At 52.4% G+C, this 19,689-nt stretch overlaps 2 protein-coding genes and 2 long non-coding RNA genes across 6 annotated transcripts in view; 2 read left to right on the plus strand and 2 right to left on the minus strand.

The window, feature by feature from the left end:
• Window positions 1-1,301, plus strand: part of LOC114609593 — a 4,539-nt gene extending 3,238 nt beyond the window's left edge. Inside the window, exons 2-3 of the long non-coding RNA XR_003709556.1 lie at window positions 501-680; window positions 1,233-1,301. This is a non-coding gene — a long non-coding RNA (uncharacterized LOC114609593). The remainder of the gene's footprint in view (window positions 1-500; window positions 681-1,232) is intronic.
• Window positions 1-2,766, minus strand: part of LOC114609591 (chloride channel protein ClC-Ka) — an 18,876-nt gene extending 16,110 nt beyond the window's left edge. Inside the window, exons 1-4 of one of the 2 annotated variants that reach the window (XM_028753952.1) lie at window positions 2,717-2,766; window positions 2,036-2,140; window positions 1,325-1,453; window positions 602-730 (exon numbers count right to left, since the gene is read on the minus strand). In XM_028753952.1, coding sequence (XP_028609785.1) covers window positions 602-730; window positions 1,325-1,453; window positions 2,036-2,135 — 358 coding nt within the window. In that variant the 5' untranslated portion in view covers window positions 2,136-2,140; window positions 2,717-2,766. Of the gene's footprint in view, window positions 1-601; window positions 731-1,324; window positions 1,454-2,035; window positions 2,141-2,716 lie in introns of those variants that run through there. The other variant, XM_028753953.1, reaches the window with a different exon arrangement.
• LOC114609592 lies at window positions 2,281-9,518 on the plus strand. Of its 2 annotated transcripts, XR_003709555.1 has the most exons (4): window positions 2,281-2,387; window positions 2,858-2,936; window positions 8,902-9,113; window positions 9,451-9,518. It is a non-coding gene; the product is annotated as an uncharacterized LOC114609592 (long non-coding RNA). The 2 variants fall into 2 exon arrangements; XR_003709554.1 differs by lacking the exons at window positions 8,902-9,113; window positions 9,451-9,518 and adding an exon at window positions 6,920-6,947.
• On the minus strand, window positions 8,031-19,689 carry LOC114609589 (chloride channel protein ClC-Kb). The gene is made up of 20 exons (XM_028753951.1): window positions 19,655-19,689; window positions 18,957-19,063; window positions 18,197-18,325; window positions 17,653-17,781; window positions 15,727-15,866; window positions 15,266-15,343; window positions 15,113-15,191; window positions 14,902-15,027; window positions 14,394-14,478; window positions 14,216-14,317; window positions 13,668-13,752; window positions 13,240-13,413; window positions 12,459-12,528; window positions 12,188-12,298; window positions 11,692-11,905; window positions 11,002-11,135; window positions 8,975-9,063; window positions 8,742-8,825; window positions 8,440-8,526; window positions 8,031-8,328 (listed from the first exon to the last, which is right to left on the minus strand). Exons 2-20 carry the CDS (start codon window positions 19,054-19,056, stop codon window positions 8,275-8,277), a joined length of 2,070 nt encoding a protein of 689 aa, XP_028609784.1. The 5' UTR covers window positions 19,057-19,063; window positions 19,655-19,689; the 3' UTR covers window positions 8,031-8,274.

The raw sequence follows: 19,689 nt of genomic DNA on the forward strand, positions 1-19,689 counted from the left end.
CTCTCTCTCTCTCTCTCTCTCTCTCTCTCTCTCTCTCTCTCTCTCTCGGGTCTCACTGTGTGGGCCCAGACTAGCCTGGAACTGGCAACCAGTCTCCTGCTTCTGCTTCCTAAATACTGTTATTCCAAGCAAGTATCTCCATGCCTGGCACAGACTAAACACATAGCACTCTCTGACACCACCTCCTGGACCTCACACACCCTGAGAGGAAGATTTCATAACTTCAGCTGTCAGGAGAGAGAGCTGAGATTCTGAGGGGGCCTTGAAGTCAGCAGCAGCAGGGTGGGGACCCAGGGATTATCAGGCCGCCACCAGAGACACCTAGGAGATCTTCCTGGGCTGAGGCTAAAAGCTGCTCTTGGACCCGGGAGCTGGCTGCTTCCCTCAGCCCAGTCCTGACATTCTGAGCTGTGCTCCTGCAGTGAAGTCCCCTGCTGTCCCTTTCCCTGTGTGACTTTTGGCAAATGGCTTGTCTCTTACAAGTCTGCTTCCCTAATCAGGTCGCTCTTCCCTGCCTCCCTCCTGAGAAGCCCCACAGGATGTGAAAAGATAACCCGTGGGACAAGCCAGGTTATCCAGAGACCAGGTGACCATGACTCACCTCCAGAGGATGGCGTGATGCTCTGTGAGAAGCCGGAGGAGAAGGACAGAAGAACCACGGGGTACACGGTCCAGGAGAGGTACCGGAGCAGGTGGCCATCCCCAATCTCCCTGTACAGCCACTTGTGTGCTGGAGGACGCCCAGCAGTCAGGGAGCCACCCAGAGCCTCAGCCCCGGGGGCAGACACTACGGTGCCCACTTATAAACCAGGAAAGGGCCCAAAGTCACCCACTGAGAGGAGGGTGACCAGGTTCCTAGGTCCATATCTGTTTTCCAGCTTCCTGCTTGTGGGACTTCAGCTCAGTGACTTGACTGAGCCTCAGTTTCCCATCTGTCCAGTAGCCAGTGATGGCACTTACCCATACTCCCCAACCCCAGGTCCCTGAAAGACCAAAAGGGCGGTGAGGCAGCCGAGAGTCCAGAGGAAGTGAGCGCCTGCTGAGCAGGCAGCATGGAGGGACAGGAGAAAGATGGGGATGGGACAATAGCCATAAGTAAAGTAAGACATTCAGGATCTCTCCCATTGTGTAGATGGAATGACTGAGGCCCAGAGAGGGGAAGGAACCTTGACAGGGTCACACGGCTGGTGAGATATGAAGCCAGCACCAACTCCAGGCCTGGTTCCCCACAGTCTCGCCCCACTGCCCATGGCTGTCCGGCTGGTATCCCGAGCGTGTACAGGAATCCCATCGCCCCGAGCAATGTGTGCTGGAGAGGCCTTACCTCTGACCACGCGCCCGATAGCGAAGTTCATGGCGTAGCTGATCAGAGCCATGAGCACTCCGAGAGCCACCAGGAAGTACCAGTCCTCACCCACGCGGAACAGCCGCTCTTTCAGCCACTCTAGGCCCCCTGGACAGGACACTGGGGTCACAGCCACTTCCCTGTGGGCTGCTCCGGCTCTGGGTAGCCACAGCAAGCTAGGGGCCCAGAGTTGGAGTCTGAGGTGATGAGGAGGGACTCTGGCTCATGGGAGAGGCTGAGCGGGATGTGTAGAAAGTGAAGTGGGTTCCAGGTAGGTGTCCCTCCACCTCAGGTCACACTAGAGCCTCACAGAAGGTTGGTCAAGGTGGCAGAGGAGGACGAGGTACTATACCTGTTACTGATATCTCATTAGAGTCTGAGGCTTAGCAACCATGAAGGGAAGCATAGGACCTTGCCACCCCCAGGGCCTATGGGCCATCTGCACTTCAGCCCCCCCCCCCACCCCGCTATCCCCTTGGCCTCTGGCTGCCAGCCCAGCCTAGGAAGCTGGCCCTCTCTGGCTGTAGACATCAGCACTGGGGCCTGTGTTCTGCCAACTATAAGGATGGGTCAGGTTCTAAGCAGACAGAAGTGAACAGAGTGGTCTTGGGTCTAGGGTCACTGATGTCCTGAGAGGACTTCATGGGGGTGGGGGAGAGGAGGGGTTGGGGAAGTGGGACCAGCTCGCACCTCTGATGCCTCGGCGGATGCGAGGACACGGACCCCATAGCTCTTGCAGAGTCACCGGCTTCCCTGAGGAGCCCTCACGTAGCCCCACCAGCTCTTCCATCCGTCCTGGGATAACAGATCGACAACTGCTTGGTGACAGCCGCTCTGTGCTTCTGGGTTCTTCCAGTACTCCACCTTCTGAACTGAAGACAGAGCCTTATGCTCTTGGGTGGGTGTGGGCTGCTGGTGTGTGGGGTGTTATCTGGAGGGTTCACCCGTCTCTGTGTGCTCTCTACAAAGGCTCTGATACCCAGGAGGTGCCTGTTGTACCGCATGTCTGGAGCGGAGCTTCTAGATTCACGTCTGGAAGCAGGTGGGATGGGGTAGGATCCTAATCCCTTTCAGAAACTCTTTTCGTGCTGGGGCTTCCTGCTGCTGCCCTCCTGGGATTCTAGGCTGCTCAGAGCACTCATTTTGCTCAGGGGTGACCCTGTCACTTCGTCCCCATGGACAATTCTAATGTCCCATACCCATCCCTCAGTACCCCATGTTCCTCAGCTCAGTTCCACCAAGAGCAGGAAGCCTCCAGACCCAGAAAGAAGTCCTTGGGTGGTAGTGAGCTTCTGTAACCTCTCCTATCTGCATCCTTTCTGCCTGCCCTGATCCTGGCAGGCCCCACCCAAGTTCAAGTCAGTGCCTTACCTCCCAGTCCGCCCTGCAGAGGTCCTGCCTGGCTGGTGTTCCTCTAACACAGAGTCTTTGTTTGAACAGCAGCAGCTCCTGTGCACCCGGACAGGTGCACATTCCACCAATCAAAGCCCTCCCCTCCCCTCCCCCTCCCAGGCTTGAGTTTACCGTGACCACTGAGAATGTTCCAGACAAACCAACCAGAACTTCCCCAGCCAACACAGCATGAAGAGAGGTGAGGAAGGGGTACGGGAGTATCTCAGATGTGACAGCTGGGCAGAGGGGCACTCATCTGTGTCACAGGACTCTGGGGACCCCTGGGGTCCAGTCTGGGGGCAGGAGCTGATGAACACACAGGACAGTGAAGGGGTCTCCTCTGCTGTAACCGAGCCTCAGGTCTCTCAGCTGGGCAATTGTTAAGAGATGCAGAGTACAGAAGAGACTGCCCGTGAAGGTGTGGGGGCACAGGGAGGGGAGTCTCCGTGGATGTCCATTCCTGGGAGCTAGGCACTTCCCAACACAGCTCAGAGCTTCCAAAACCCAGAATGATGGCCAGTTGCCCTGTTGGAAAGAAATGACCTTGTAGAACTGTGGGGCTTCCTGTCCAAGGTCACAGAAGCCACCTGGCACAGTGACATGCACCTGTGATGTCCCCTACTCTGGAGACTGAGGTAGGAGCATTGCTTGAAGCCCAGAGCTGCAGATCAATTTGAACAATATAGAAAGGGGGTATCTCAAGAAAAAAAATTAGAGTACGCTAAGAAGTTGTTTATTATTATTGTTGTTGTTGTTGTTATAACTTTATTAAGGGGTTAGTGAGAGACCATGGGAGATGACTGGAGAAAGTGAGGCCTTTCGCAGCTAGGTAAAGACTCTCCGGTTTAGCCCCGTTGCCAAAGTTTCGCTTTTGAGACACGGTCTTACTACGTAACCAAGTCCGGCCTCAAACTCCAAATCCTCCTGCCTCGCTTCCTAGGCACTGGAGTTACAGGCGTGGGAACTGTACCCACCAATAGAAAGATTTTTTAAAAATAAATTGTGGGGTCAGGGGGAGCTGGGGAAGTGGCTCAGAGGCTAGGTGTCTTTGTTGCACTTGCAGAAGACCCAAATTCAGTTTCTACCACCGTCTGTAGCCCCGGCTTCGGGTCTGATCCCTTTCCCACTCTCTGTGTCCTCTACCCCACCACACACACATGCACCCCCAGGTGGGTTCCGACCTCCTGTGCGTACAGGTTCAGGGGATCCCATTCACACACATACACGCACATAAAATATAAAATTTTAAAAAATTAATAAAATTAATTTTTTGGGCCAGCAAGACGACTCAATCTGTGAGGGAAGAGCTGACTCCTGCGGGTTGCCCTCTAAGATGTGTGCCCAGGTGCACGGGCACACGTGCACACACGCAGATAACTAGGTAGCATTTAAAAGCAGAGCAACTGCTGGCAGCCCAGGTGCACAGTGTATGTGAAGCCTACAGCACTGTGCTGTCATGTCCCCTAGGTCACACTGACATCGAAGGGAAGGGAAAGAGGATTGGTGTCCTTGTCCACGCAGGGGCGCCATCAGGACAGGACAGGAGCTTTGCTGAGTGTGCTGGAAGGATGGGAGGAGCCTGTGGAAAGTGGTGCCATAAAAGGAGGTTCCACGGGGTCCAAAAGGTGCAGGAGCAGCTTCTGGTGAACAAACACTGGGAGGAGGGACAGACACCTGGCACCAAGGAGCCTGGGCAGGTGCAGACCTGGCAGGACCCAAACTCCTGGGCTGAAGTAGTTCTCTGCCTCAGCCTCCTTCCTAGCAGGGAGTGCGGGTGGATGTAAACATGCCCAGTGGCTTAGATATTTTCTATTGCACTATATTTCTATGAAACACCACTCAAAAGCAATATGGGGAAGAAAGGGTTAACTTAGCTTGTACCTTAGCTTGGATCTCAGTCCAGTTGTGAATGGAAGTCAGGGCAGGACCCTGGAGGCAGGAGCAGAGGAAGATGCCCTGGAGAGATGCTGCTTACTGACTTGCTCTTCCCGGTTTGCTCAGCTCAGTTAAAAACAACAACAACAACTCAGAACCACCTGCCCTTGGGTGACACTGTGGATTATGGCCTGGGCACTCACATCAATTATTAATCAAGAAAAGGACGCACAGACTTAACTACAGGCCTACCAGATTAGGGAATTTTTTCAATTGAACTTCCCTCTTCCCAGATAACCCTAGTTTGTATCAACTTGATTTAAAAAAAAAAAAAAAAACTAACCATTGTAGTAGGGAATGGTGCCGGATCTCTATGAGTTCAAGGCCAGCCTAGTCTACAAAGTGAGTTCCAGGACAGCCAGGGCTGTTACACAGAGAAACCTTGTCTTGGAAAACCAAACATAAACAAATCTAACCACTGCAATTGACCCTTTGTCAACTGAGCACATGATACATCGCTATTAAACGGGAAAGTTTCCTTTCTTGTTTATCCCCGAGATCTGATGCTGATGATATCCCAACACAAAGAATAGTATATCTTCAAAAATCCCATAATCTTTAAAAAAAAAATTTAAACACTTTAAAATTTTGGTCTCTATAAAATAACCACGAGCGCCTGTAAAGTCGTAAGTAAGCTACATACTTCTTATTTCACGAGGGAAGGACCAGAACACTGTCAATCAAGGAGGAGCAAGTACCTCTGTATCTGCGGTCTCAGACCCGTGATCTTCTGGACTCACGGGGCCTTGGGCAGTGCCTCTTCTCCAGCTCTGCTGCTTGTCTTACAGACTCAAGCCACTGTCCTTGGTCAACTTCCCATTGTCCTAGAGCCTCAATAGAAAGAAGGTGTCTCCACAGTAGCCTCTCTTCAGGGTTTCTGACCGTGCCCCATGGTGCCAAGCCTCCACTTCTCTCCACAACTTCTTCATTCCTGGGGTCTCAATTGCAACTGAAGACACTGTTTATTGGCAAGGGTCTTCTTCAGTGTGTACTCTCAGGTCCTTGTCAGAGAGCGACTGACTGTGAGACATGGATTCGCCTCCGAGCTCTCAAGGTGGGCCACTGGTCCACACAGTTATTTTTATTCTAGAATCAAGCAGCTTTAGTAGTTTTGAGATCATGTGTTAACTTCCTCCATCTTTTTATTTCTTGCCCAGGATTCCTTTGGCTTTGGGGGTCCATCAAACTTTTAGAGTGTTTCCTCTGTTCCTTTCTTTAAAACAAAACAAAACACACAAAGAAACACAAAACAGCCGGGCAGTGGTGGTGCACACCTTTAATCCCAGCACTTGGGAGGCAGAGGCAGGCGGATTTCTGAGTTCGAGGCCAGCCTGGTCTACAGAGTGAGTTCCAGGACAGCCAGGGGTACACAGAGACACCCTGTCTCGAAAAACCAAACCAAACCAAACCAAACAAAACAAAACAAAACAAAACAAAAACCCACAAAACAAAACAAACAAACAAACTTTTTGCCAGGCAGTTGGTGGCACACTTTAATCCCAGCACTCAGGAAGCAGAAGCAGGTAGATCTCTGAATTGGAGACCAGCCTGGTCTACAGAAAAAGTTCCAGGATAGACAGGGCTACATAGAGATACCCTGTCTTGAAAAAACTGGGAGAAAAGATTGTTTTAAGTGTCTGTGTGTGTGTGTGTGTGTGTGTGTGTGTACATGTGAGTGCATGTTCACAGAGGTCATCAGATCCCTTAGAGCTGGAGTTTCAGGCAGTCATGGCCCTCCTGATGTTGGATGTGAATGTTGGGACCAAGCTCAGATCGTCTGTAGCAGCATTAAGGGCTCTTAGCTCCTGAGCAGCCTCTCCATCCCTGAACAGTTCTTTCTGTTCAATGAAGAACATTATCGGTATTTTGATAGAAAATTGAACTGAATCTATAGAACATTAGGAATATGGATATTTTAACAAATTAACAGTTTCATTCCATGGACAGGGGCTTTCTCTTCAACGTCTTCCACTGATATTTTCTGATTTCCATTTTAGAGATTGTTCCATTCTCTGTATAGCCATGGCTGTCCCAGAACTCTTTCTGTAGAGCAGGCTAGCCTTGAATTCAGGGATCTACCTGACACTGCCTCCGGAGTTCAGGGGTCAAAGGCATTTTCTAGATTTTTCTTTAATTATTATTTGTAGATTTATGAATGTGACTGGTTTCCTTCTGAATAAGTTTAAGTGCTTTTTAAAAAGCATAGAAAAAAAACCCACAGGAAGTTTTCTCTTTTTCTGTCTTCAGTGGAGCAGTGCTAGAGACTGGATCCGGGCTCTCACGTTTGCTAGACAAGTATTCTGCTCCTGAGCTGTGTCTGCAGCCGGTTTTTACCTTTTCGTGTGTGTGGAGACGATGATGTCAGGTATCTCCCCTCAGTCTCTCTCTGACTTTTTGTGTTTTGTTTGTTTGTTTGGTTGGTTGGTTTTGTTTTGTTTTGTTTTGTTTTTTGAGACAAGGACTTACTATGTTACCCTGACTGACTGAGAACTTGCTATGGAGCCCAGATCGGCCTCTGTTTCCCAAGTGCTGGGATTAAAGGTGTGAGCCACCACTGGTCAGCCAACCTACCTTCCTTCCTTCCTTCCTTCCTTCCTTCCTTCCTTCCTTCCTTCCTTCCTTTCCTCTTCTTTCACCCCCTTTCAAAACTGACTGGGGGTAGGAGTGGGGACCAGGTCAGAAAGGAAATGGCTTTTCTGAGGACAGGAATGTCCTCTGGGAATAGTACACGGACCAGAGGCATCAAAGTGGGTATGGAATCTAAGTGAAGTAGTGCCACAAAACTTGGGGAGGGCAAAGGGCAGGGTGTGGGTACAGCAAGGCAAGGTATCCATTGGTCATGGTGGCAGGCATGGGCAGGTGCAGGTCTATGAATTCTGTGTGACATTTGGGATCCAGGGCACTCAATACTCAGGGGTTTTGAATAGATATCTGGGTTGGGGTACAGACCATGAAGTGATTTGATATATTGGGGTGTCCTGGACTTACGTTTAGACAGTCACCTGATAGCTATCCATGATCAATTTCAAAGCCTGTGGCTGAGTGGGCCATCACATTGAGTGGGAGGGCTGGAGGGCCCAGTGGTCAGGTTGGAGCTGTCTGCTGAAGAGGATGAGCGGTGTGAGGCTGGCTCTGCAGTTCCTGAGTTGAGGGTGGGGAGGGAGAGAGAGCACAGATCAAATCTGCAGGCATGAAGCTTGGTCCTTCAGGGACACGGGTCGCCCTGTGTACATTGTCTGCACAGGCAGCTATAGGAGAAAGAGGGTTCCTTGATGACCCGTGGTGTAGAAGGCCAGTCAGAGAGAACGCTCCCCCTCACTCTGCACACCCTTAAGAGAGAAGAGGGGACACCAGTGGCTCCAGAAATCAGTTTTATTTTTCTCAGAAGCTCCCGGTTGGTAGCAGACAACCCCAGAAGGCACAAGGGTCACAATGTGAGAGAACACATGTATGTCTTCATTTACTCTCAGCTCCTTCGGAGTGGGGAGAGGTGAATGTGGAGTTCTCTTCTTGACTGGATGGGGATGCCCTGCTGTGCTAAGATCCTGAGATTCAGGCAGCAGCAGAGTGGCTGGGCGCCAGGCTGCCGACCCCAGGATGATTCACTTGGGGGCTTGATTCACTTGATTGGTCAGGGTTGAAATTGCTTTCTTCAGCTATGACAGAGAAACAGAGGATAGGGAGGAGGAATATTAGAAGAGGTGAGGCTGGAAGGAATTTGGTGGCCCCACCTCCTCACCTTTGCCCAGCCCTCAAGACCCCAGTACCTCCACCCAGGACACAGAGCCCACAACTCTGCCTCGTGACGTCACGAACAGCAACTGAAGGTTCAGGAGCTCAAAGAGGTTGTGTGTCTGCAGGGGGATTGAGAGGAAATGCTAACACCCCAATGCCCACATTCCGTCTCCTTGCCTGGTGAACAGATTGCAATGTGAAATCTGACCACTAGGAGGAGCCAGAGTCCACACGAGCAGCTGGATGAGGCCTCTGCTAGAGGGACCTGGCCACCTTCATCCAGCCACCTCCACCAGACCTCCACCTCCATCCCCACCCTCTAATCTCTCTTTACCTCATGCAGGGAGGTCTGCGGGGACAGCTGCAGTGTCACTGGCTGGGTAGGGCAGCCATTAGCCAAGATATCCTGGAGACAGGGCTGGGGATACGGGAAAGGGTGATGGGAACCTGGGTCCGCCACCAGCTTCTAGACCTTGATCTCTGAACTCTTCTAGGTTAGCTGTCCCCTCCCTTCACAGCCCAGCTCACCAACTCCATCCTGTCCCCGCATCTGGCAAGAGGACCCACCTGCTGGCCTGGAGCCCAGGAAGCCGGCTCAGTCTGGAGGGCTTGCACCAAGTGGATCCTTTTTACAACGCCCACCAGGGTCTGAGACTCTAACAAGTACAGAGGGAGGAACGCGTTACGAACATAGAACATTGTAAATGTAAGTCATATTCACTGAGTACCTACTGTGCGCCAAGAACATGATAGGTGCTCTCATGTCTGAGGAAAGTTTGTGTGTGACCTATTAGAGTTCTTATCACCCAGTTTACAAAAGAGAAAACTGAGGGTCTGGTGGGTTAATTGTTACTCTAAACCATTCAGTTTCCATAATGACATGGCAGCTGAGTGCAGCTCAGTAAGGCTGCCAGTGGGCGAGCAGAAATTCTGAGACACCCCACTCCCAACTCCATCACATTTTAGGAGGTTGGGGGCTGTGGACGTGAGCCTCTTGGCATCTGGGTGTCACAGCTGGGCTTTCTTCTCTGTTTTCCCTCCAGTTGTTTAAAATCTGAGTCAGGTCAATGAAAAAATGAACCCTGAGGTACACTCCAATCTGAGATCCTACTGAGTGCCGGGGCTAAGCCAGCTGGACTAGCCTGGATACAGGGAGGGAGTTTGCAAGCATCTTGACAGTCAGTAGGCATTCTTCACTGAAGATCCACTTTGATATTCTCTTTCTCCAGTAAATAAAAACCCTGGGCTGGATGGTGGTGGCGCACGTCTTTAATCCCAGCACTTGGGAGGCAGAGGCAGGCAGATTTCTGAGTTCGAGGCCAGCCTGGTCTACAGAGTGAGTTCCAGGACAGCCAGGGCTATACAGAGAAACTCTGTCTCGAAAAACAAACAAACAAAACAAACCAAAAAAAAAAAAAAAAAAAAAAAACCCTGGGGCTAGCCATGGCTGTAGCTCAGTGTCGGAGGGCTTGATTAGCATGCACTGGCCCTGAATTCAGTCCTTACCACCACAAACATACTTGGTAACCAGATAATACAATAGATGTGTCCCTCCCTCCTTTAATAAACCAGTGATTTCTAGGGTGGGCTGTGGGATCTAGCCAGGGCCCGTCTCTTTTGGAGTTCTGCGGGGCCCAAAGCCGTTCTTGGTTCTAGGAGGGGAAGCCGCTCAGAAGGACCATCCCTATGTAAAATAGGTAGAAAGTGTGTTTGCTGTGATCCCTCCCACTGGGGAGAGCAAAGCCCCGGACATTGGGGTGGGACCCTTCCCGCTTTCCATGCAAGGACACTCACTGCCGGTCATGGAGCCCGAGTGGTATCTCCACAAGGTTCTTTCCCTTCTTGGTGACTTTATTCTGCTTGATGTGGGGCATAGAGGTGACCTTGTTCATGCCTGTTGCTCACGGCTCAAGTGGCCTCTGCCCAAGGGCAAATGAGCTGCAGACCCAACAGTGTCACACTGACTGCGTTTGCACCCTGCCTCATTTGCATGGAAGGGACACATGGATGAACAGATGCCTGGGGAGGTTCAGGATGCTCCTCCCTTACCTGGGCTATCTTCCTCCCTTAAGTACTACGCTCTATGAACTGGAGAAGGGCACTCGGATTAGTCCCTCCCTAAGACTTAAACGCCATCCATCCGCCTGTAAAAGAATGAGCTCGGCTTGGCAGCGGGAACTGGGGAGGAGGGGAAGGAGTACTCAGGAATGTGAGAGGAAGCTTCTGGAGGGTCCTAGCAGTAATCCTGTTATCGGTGTCAGTGCATGAGGCTTGGGTCCTGGAATCCAAAGGGCCAGTCCCAGGCTGTCTTACAAGCACCTCTAATTTTTTTCACTAACCACATCATTCCTACTTTCTCCAGGAGAAGTGGCTATTGGGTCCGTTTTCTCCATGAAGAAACTGGAGCTCAGAGAAATTAGGGGACTTGCCCTTGGTCACTCAGCTAGATACCCAATTGCAGAGTCTAGATTAAGGGACAGATCTAACATCACGCTTGCTCTTGCTGCCCTGACACTCAGGGCCTTAGAGGGAAGCAGGAGGGAGCCCAACCCTCTTCCCAGACAGCCACCTTCTCCTCAATGACTGCTGAATACCTGTAGCCTCCACCAGAGGGTACTGGGTCACATCAGTGGAGATCACGACTTTGATCACTTCCTCCAGGAGCATGTCCTTGGCCAGTGTGATGAGGGCACAGTTCATGAAGTGACCCACAGTCACAGCCTGGGAACTGTGGGCGGAGGGAGGCATCGGTCAGGCCTGGGAATGGGAAGATACTGGCCCCTGGGAAAGGCAGGGTCATCTCAAGGAGCCTTGCTGGGAGAAGGCCTGATTCCCAAGGAAGGGTTTGGAGGAACCTATAGGTTCTAGAATGAGAAGCTAGGAGATCCACACCTATCTTAAAGACTGGGAAACTGAGGCTTGTTCGGAACTGGACCTTGGATTCGGTGACACTTGGAGCCTTTGAGATGCTAGGGTACAATCTGATCAAGGTGAGATCTCAGAGTCCATTTGTGTGCCCACCACCAGGAAGGCCATCAGAGCAGGGGAGAGTAAGAGAGGGGCCTCTCCTGTCTGGTGCTCAACTCCTCATCAGTCTTGCCTGACAGAGACTCAGCATCTTCATCTAGCACATGGGGCTGTGGGGATGCTGGGGACCAGAGGGCAGGTGTGTATCAGCCCCTACAACCCTACAGTCCGAGGCCGGCTGTGCTGGGGTTTTCCAGGAGTCCCTCCACCCCAACCACCCTGAGCATCACCACACCATCAGCCAGCCTGAGGCTCACCCAATCTTACGGCCACGAATCCATGGCAGATATGGCAGTTTCTTGACAATGATGGTGCCGTCGTAGAAAGAGGGCTGGAAGCTCTGAGAGATGGCATTGGCCACCAGCACGGCCATCAGCACTGGCAGTGCATGAACGATCTGGCCGGTTACCTCAAAGGCCAGCAGGGCCGTGGAGAGGGTGTGGGTCACCGCCCCTGAGAAGGCAGCAGCGCCTGCAGGGACACAGCCAAGGTGGGGGTCCCAGGCCAGGAGCCAGCATCACCCAGGGGGTAAAGTGGGCACAGTGTGACCATGGTTAGGTTCAGCAGTGCACAAAGAGCACACACTGCAACTGTTGAAGTACCTAGTCACACCAAGGGAAAAGAGATGTAGACAGGGGGAGGAATGGGGAAAAGAAAAATAAGAGAAAGAAGACGCTTCAGGGATGGTAGGTCTCAAGGAGTGGACAGGCCTACTGAGGAAAGGACCCACCTGCTGGTCCCAGAGCCACTCACCCGCCAGAGCATAGGCCCCAGGCATGATGGGATTGACCTTGCCTCCAGCCACAATGCCTTCTGGGAAAGCGACAGACAGGGCCTCTCCCAAGAGGCGCCCGATGGCAGCTCCTGCCACAGATTCAGGGTGAAGGAATCAACCATGCTGACCTGACCCCTCAGGCCCTCAAGCCTTGCCCCATCCCCAGTCCCACACTTGGAGGGAGATGGTCCTGGGCAGTCATGCCCTGTGCCCTTAAACCCTCTCAGACATTCAGGACTCCAGTCCTACCATAGACAAAGATGGGCAAGAAGTATCCAGCGGGGATGGGGATGGTGGTCGCCAAAATCAGCATCCAGAACTGTAGGGAGGTTGGACCCACATGGCAAGAGTTAGAAGCAACACAGAGGGCAAGGGGGGATGGGAGGTTACTAGAGGAAAGGGTGCCCAGGCTAGAGCCCACGGCAGCATTTGGCTCTGGAGATGAAGAAACCAAGCCTTGATAAAGCACCCACTGTGCGCAAGCACGTGCCAGGTTTGTTCCTCTCTTCTCTCTCAGCCTGCCCTTTAAGAACAACCATTCCATCTCAAAGAATAGCAGGGAGGGGGCGGAGTGACTGCTTTTGCCCTGAGCTTGACCACTTCGGTCTACTTCAGTCTGGTCCCTGGAAACCACAAGGAGGAAGGCAGTTCTGCAAGCTGTCCTCTGAGCTCCACATTGCACTGTGGCATACTGGGGACACACTCACGTGCATGCACACATGTGCGTGTGCAACACACACACATTTTTGTAAAGAATAAGGGAACCAAGTGCCATGGGTGGTGACTGTCATCTAGGAACTGGGAGGCTGGGGCAGGCAGGAGGAGTACAAGTCCCCGGAGAGCCTGGGCTACACAGTGAGACTGAACCTCTCAGATGAAGGAGGGAAGGGGAGGAGTTGAGCCTGGGGGGATTTCTTTCTGAGGTACACAGTGGACGTGGACCTAGGAGGCGGTGCTCCAAGCTTTAATTCAGGAAGCAGCCCCACCTCGCCCAGGACTTGCCATGGCTCTGATTATACAAGGGACCCACCTTCATGACCAGGAAGAAGACTAGTGTCCCAAAGACAGTCAACTGTGGATGACACCATTCCAACCACAGGTTCTGGGGATCAGGCTCTGCGGCCCAGGGTGGGGACGAGTTCTTGGTCATCAGGGCCCAAGAGTTGTTATCAAACAGAGTCTCCAGATGCTCCGACATGGACAGCTGGGCCGAGCAGAGGTGGGTAGGTCAGCATGCCCACCTCTGTCCCATTGCCCATCGGAGCTCGGCTCCCTTACCCCTTCCTGGCTAGGGACCCTAAGGATGACTCTGCCATGGCACAGCTACAACCTGTGTCCCGAAAAATGACCCACAGGCATTTTCCTTAGTGGGTTTCAAGGGGACTGGGAGAAAATACACACAACAGGGACTACAAACAGGGGTTCTTCACTGCTACCCCCCAGCTCCGTGCCCCTTACCCGGGAAGCCATGAAGCGACCCACACCAGGGGGATAGGTGATGGAAGCCAGGACTACAGCGGCCAGAGCTGAGTATAAGGGCTTGCTGTGGGAGAAGGGAAGATGTAGTTTGCCTCCTCTCCTTCCCCACAGCCTTAGGGTTCACACTGAAGAAAGGGGTACGGAGAAGGAAGAAACAACAGCAAGGAAACTCCCAGGTACCCCGACCCCAGTGAGACCAGGAAACCTGATGGGACTAGAGGCGAGATGGGGGCAGAAAGGGACCGGAAAATGGATTAGCTAACCACAGACGACTGGCCTAGGCCATAAAGCAGGAGATGGAGAGGAGAGGACACAGGGCTCAGGGAGGGGACATGGATCAGAGGGACACAGGGAGGCAGTTAATTTTCACAGAAGTGGGGCAGTGGCTGCTGGACCTGACAGGGGACTTCGTGTGAGATCAGATAGGTAGTACTTTGGAGGGTTAGTGGAAAGAGGGGTTCTGTGAAAGGGGTGGAACTTTACGGGAGTTCGAAAGTGGGGCACTCCCTGAGGGGGCCCCAGCCCACCTGGTAGCCAGCAGTTTGGAGGTGAACCCATTGACCTTGATGAAAAATAAGAAAGTCCGCTGGCAGTAGTTGTACCCGCAGCTCAGGATGCCACAGATGGCCCTGGAAGTGGAGGTGGCGGTGAGGCTGAAACCACCTCAGCTTGAGCATTGCTTTCTGGGTTTTACACCCCACTCACCCCAGGGCCACAAAAAAGAAGATCTCTGGTAAGTCAAAGGGTATGTCCACTGGAAAACTGGTCTTGTAGACAGACGTGATGGTCTCTGAGGAAGGAAGAAAGTGGGGTCCTGTGCCAGCCTTCCCTACCCTAACCCAGCCTCAGAATAACTCGGGCAAGGTTTCTGACCTAACCCCCAAACTTCCCTGGAATTCTAGTCACTGCAGTGGTTCTCGACTGGAGGATTTCAACCTCTTTCAGGGTCACCTATCGGACATCCTGCGTATCAGATATTTACATTTCGATTGGTAACAGTAACCAAATTACAGTTACCACGTAATAACACAACTAATTTTATCACTGAGGCTCACCACACCATGAGAAACTGTATTAAAAGGTCGCAGCATTGGGAAGGCTGGGAACCAGTATAGAAGGACAGAGGAGAGAGAGGAGGATTGTGGGGAAGAAGGAAGCAGAAGCGGGAGGACTCACAGGAGCGAGAGGGTAGAGGGTACCAATTGGTCCTCACCCTGCTCACTGTTGAAGACCGCCAGGAGACGGAACATGAAGGCCCCGCAGGTGGCAGCGAAGAAGCCCCTCCAGTAATCCCAGACGGAGAAGTGAGAGGACATGACCTCGATGCTGAACAGGACACCTAGGGGACACATGGCTCAGAAGGACCTCTATCCCCCTGGCTACAGGACACCGAGAGGGGAGCAGGAGGGCGAGGGAGCTCTCACCGCTAATGGGGGCTGCGAAGACCGTGGCCACGCCCACCGCCGCTCCTGCGGCCAACATTTCCATTTCTTTGGTCTTGTTCTAGGAGGAACAGCGTCCTGGGCTTTGATCTTTACACTCGTTACCCCTGGGAGACCCAAGCTGGTGCCCCTCACCTCAGGTTCCCCGACAGTCTTGGTGCGCACGCGGCCCAGGTAAGCAGCGATCATCACGCTCAGGTGAACGAAGGGGCCCTGCAGGGGGCGGCAGTGAGGTGTTGCTGGGGAAACTGGACCCTACCTCCCCACCCTTCCCCTTTCTCCTCTCCCCTTTCTCCTCTCCCCTTTCTCCTCTCCTCTTCTTCCCCCTTCCCCCGCCTTCTTTGCCTCCACCACCTCCTCCTCTTCCTTCTTCTTCCTTCTTAGGACCTCAGGAAAGAACGGTACAGGCCGCACCCAGGAATGGCCCGGCATCAAATCCTGGCCCTAGCCCTCCACTATCCTGAGATATTTTTTGTCACATTCGGGGACCTGGATGGGTTCCCCTAAGACTGGGCTCCCAAGGCTAGGCTGGCTGTGGCATGGTATGGAATTCAGAAGGCAGGGCGGGATGGCAGATGGGCCCTCCATGCCCGTACCAGTTTTCCCAGGAAGATGGTACTGCCTGTTGCCAGGGTGCAGGAGAGGCCCGCCACCTTGGCCCCGAAGTTCTTGATGTCTAGGTAGTCCTCCAGGACCACACCGGTCAAGATGGTCTTCACTTCAGGGATCCCAGACCCTGGTCCAGGTGAGCAGAGGACGGAGGGAGATGGATTAATTCTGCATTAATTATTTTAGCACCTGTGTAACAACACTCTCAGGGCACTTTCCTATGGAGCCTCTCCTAGACCAGGGAGAGAGGCTGCTTAATATTCAAGAAATAAGGGCTGGAGAGATGGCTCAGCGGTTAAGAGCACTGACTGCTTGCTCTTCCAGAGGTCCTGAGTTCAATTCCCAGCAATCACATGGTAGCTCACAGCCATCTGTAATGGGATCTGATGCCCTCTTCTGGTGTGCATGAAGACAGCTACAGTATACTTGTAAAACAAATAGGGGGGAAATTTAGGGGGGAAAACGATTCAAGAAATAAGCTGGGTGGTAGTGACTCACCCCTTTAATCCCAGGGCTCAGGAAGCAGAGGCAGGTGGCTCTCTGTTAGTTTGAGGCCAGACTAGTCTACAGAGTTTCAGGACACCCAAGCTACAAAGAAATACTGTTTGTTTGTTTGTTTGTTTTTAAAGATTTATTTATTTATTTATTTTATGTGAGTACACTGTTGCTGTCTTCAGACACACCAGAAGAGGGCATCGTATCCCATAAAAGATGGTTTGTGAGCCAGCATGTGGTTTCTGGGAATTGAACTCAAGACCTCTGGAAGGGCAGCCAGTGCTCTTAACCTCTGAGCTGTCTCTCCAGCCCAGAGAAGCCTGTCTTGAAAAACTAGATAGATAGATGGATAGATAGATAGATAGATAGATAAAAATTCAAGAAATAAGTTAGCTATGGTGGTACATGCCTTTAATCCTAGCAGTCAGCAAGCAGAGACAGACAGATCTCCATAAGTTTTAGGGCAGCCTGGTGTATGAAGCTTGCAAGCCATACAGAGCTATATAATAAGACCCTGACTTTAAAAAAGACTTTTTCATGTTCAGACAGTGAAGGCATGTCTTTATTCCTAGCACTTGGGAGGCAGAGGCAGGCAGATCTTTGAGATTAAGGTCAGCCTGGTCTATAGAACAAGTTCCAGGACAGTCAGGGCTACACACAAAAACCTCTGTCCCAAAACACTAATCCCCTACCTCTCTAATTTTTTTTTTCTTTCAAGAAATAATCTCACAAGGCACAGGAAACTCCTGAAACTTTACAAGATTCTTCCCCCAAGGTTGTATCAGCAACAACAATAGCAAGGGAGAGGCAACTTTCCCACAGTCAGCAGAGGCCCGCTTTTCGTCAGTTGCCACCCATGCTGGGGTGGGGTTTTTGGTGATGCAGATGTCTCCTGTAACTCACCCCTCTCCCATGCTCTATAAGCCCAGTAAACTCATGGCTTCATTAACCTGGACTTTGGTGGAGTCAATGTTTTGGTCTGATGTTGGTGCTTTATGTGGGATAAGCACATGTTTGTGTCTCCTCAGGAAAAAAAAAAAAAGCAGCCTTATACTCTGTATGGATTCATAACAGCTGCCAGAGGAAGGAACTGGGGGTCAGATGTACCTCCAAGATTCCCGACTAGTGTAACTGGAAGCAGCCCTAGAAGCCAGGAAGATTTGGCCATTGGTTGGGAACCAATCCTTCCCAGCCCAGAGGAGCCCAGAGAAGTGGTAGAAGGCTGGTGCGATCCGGTCCCTTTCTCCCCATCTTCCTGTGTGACTTTGGGTAAATGGTTTGGCTCTTCCAAGCTTGCTTCCCCAACACTAACATGGGATTACTGTTCTCCACCTCTCTCCTCAAGCCCCATAGGATGTGAAAAGATTTAGACCCATGGGGACCACAAGTTGGCCAGAGACCAGGTGACCATGACTCACCTCCAGAGGATGGCGTGATGCTCTGTGAGAAGCCAGAGGAGAAGGACAGGAGAGCCACGGGGTACACAGTCCAGGAGAGGTACCGGAGCAGGTGGCCGTCCCCAACTTCCCTGTACAGCCACTTGTGTGCTGGAGGACGCCCAGCAGTCAGGGAGCCACCCAGAGCCTCAGCCCCGGGGGCAGACACTATGGCGCCCATTTTTAAACCAGAAACGGGCCCAAGGCCACCCAGGAAATAGTGGAGGAGAGACTATGCCTGGGACCAAGGACCACTGAGCTGAGAACAAGGTGGAAGAGAAGGAACAGGGTGGCCAAGCTTAGATGAGAGAGGCTCCACCCTCTCTGTGCAGATGTGTGACAGGGGCCCAGAAGGACACAGAGCTTGCCTAAAGACACACAGCACATCAAGAGCTAAGTAAGGTCACTCCAGGCCTGGCCACTCATAGCTGTGTCCCTACCTCACTGCCCATGGCTGTCCGGCTGGTATCCCGAGCGTGTACAGGAATCCCATCGCCCCGAGCAATGTGTGCCAGAGAGGCCTTACCTCTGACCACGCGCCCGATAGCGAAGTTCATGGCGTAGCTGATCAGAGCCATGAGCACTCCGAGAGCCACCAGGAAGTACCAGTCCTCACCCACGCGGAACAGCCTCTCTTTCAGCCACTCTAGGCCCCCTGGACAGGACACTGGGGTCACAGCCACTTCCCTGGGGGCTGCTCAGGTTCTGAGCAGGAAGGGCCAGGCCAGACAGGGTAGAAGCCGCAGGGCCAAAAATCAAAGTAATAACGAGAGACTCTGCCTTACACAAGGGTCGAGCATGGTTTGTGGCAGGTACGTGTGGTGGCACTGTGGCCACCATGCCTGTGGCCCTGCAGAAGACCTTTGACCTTCCCCTCTGTCTCCTCCCACACTGGGAACTTATGAATGGTTTCATGGAAAGGCTGGTCATTGCAGCTCTAGTCTGCATTTGGGTTGGGTCTGCATCCTAGAGAGCGCTGGTGCAGAGGGGTACCCTGCTACATCCCAGGTCACCAGCTGCCAGCCCCACCTCGACGCTCACTCTCTGGCTTTGGCCCCCTATTGCCTGGGCCTGTACTCTGCCTCTTTCTTGGGTCCCTGTTTTCTTTACTCTCTGGCTACAAAGATAGATTCAAAGCAATGAGCTCACAGACTTTTCACCCAAGAGATGCTGAAAGTATCATCTGGGAGCAAACAGAAACAGGGAGGTTGATCTTGGGCCTGGGGGTGGGGGGGAGTGTTGTTCCATGGGACTCTGCGGGGGAGGGGGTGGGTGGCAGTTCTTACCCTGGATGTTTCTGCGGATGCGTGGGGATGGCCCCCAGAGTTCTTGCAGTGGCACTGGCTTTCTGGAGGAGCCCTGACGAAGCCCCACTAATTCCTCCATGGTTTCCCTGACAACGGATGGACAGTTGCTTGCTGAGCCACTATGCACCTGTGCCCCACTTCTAGGATGTTCCAGTGTATTCTCTCTTAAGTAAAAGGGAAAGCTGTGTGGGGTGTGTGTGTGTGTGTGCTCTGTGTGTGTGTGTATACACATGTGAATGTGTGCATGTGCTGTGGATGAGCACTCGCTCACATGATCCATGGGGACTCTGTGTACATGCATGGTATCTAGAAGGTTCTTCTATGTCTTACATGCAAGGTGCTCCTTCTGTAGTGCCCTCCCGTGTCTAGAAGTCCCAAGCAGAACCATTCCCCTGTTTTAACTTCCACTGCTATGCTCCTGAGACACTCAGCCATTTCTCCTGCTCAGAGCGCAGGGACAGCCTTGGCCCAGTGGGGTCCCCATGGGCGGCTGTTATGTCCTTTAGCCATCCTTCAGAACTCTTCATTCCTCGGGAGGCCAGAAGACCCCAAGTCCTGAGTGAGACCCTTGAGGGTAAATACCCCAAGGTCCCACACCCTCCCTCTCCGTGTCTGCCATGGCCCTGGCAGATGCTGTCCGGGATCCGTGCCCCCCTCAGCACCCACCTGCTCCTCACCTGTTAATGTGCCCTGCTGAAGCCCCGACAGGCCC

Source organism: Grammomys surdaster, unplaced genomic scaffold (genome assembly GCF_004785775.1).
Source record: "Grammomys surdaster isolate TR1022 unplaced genomic scaffold, NIH_TR_1.0 125977, whole genome shotgun sequence".
Lineage (NCBI taxonomy): Eukaryota > Metazoa > Chordata > Mammalia > Rodentia > Muridae > Grammomys > Grammomys surdaster.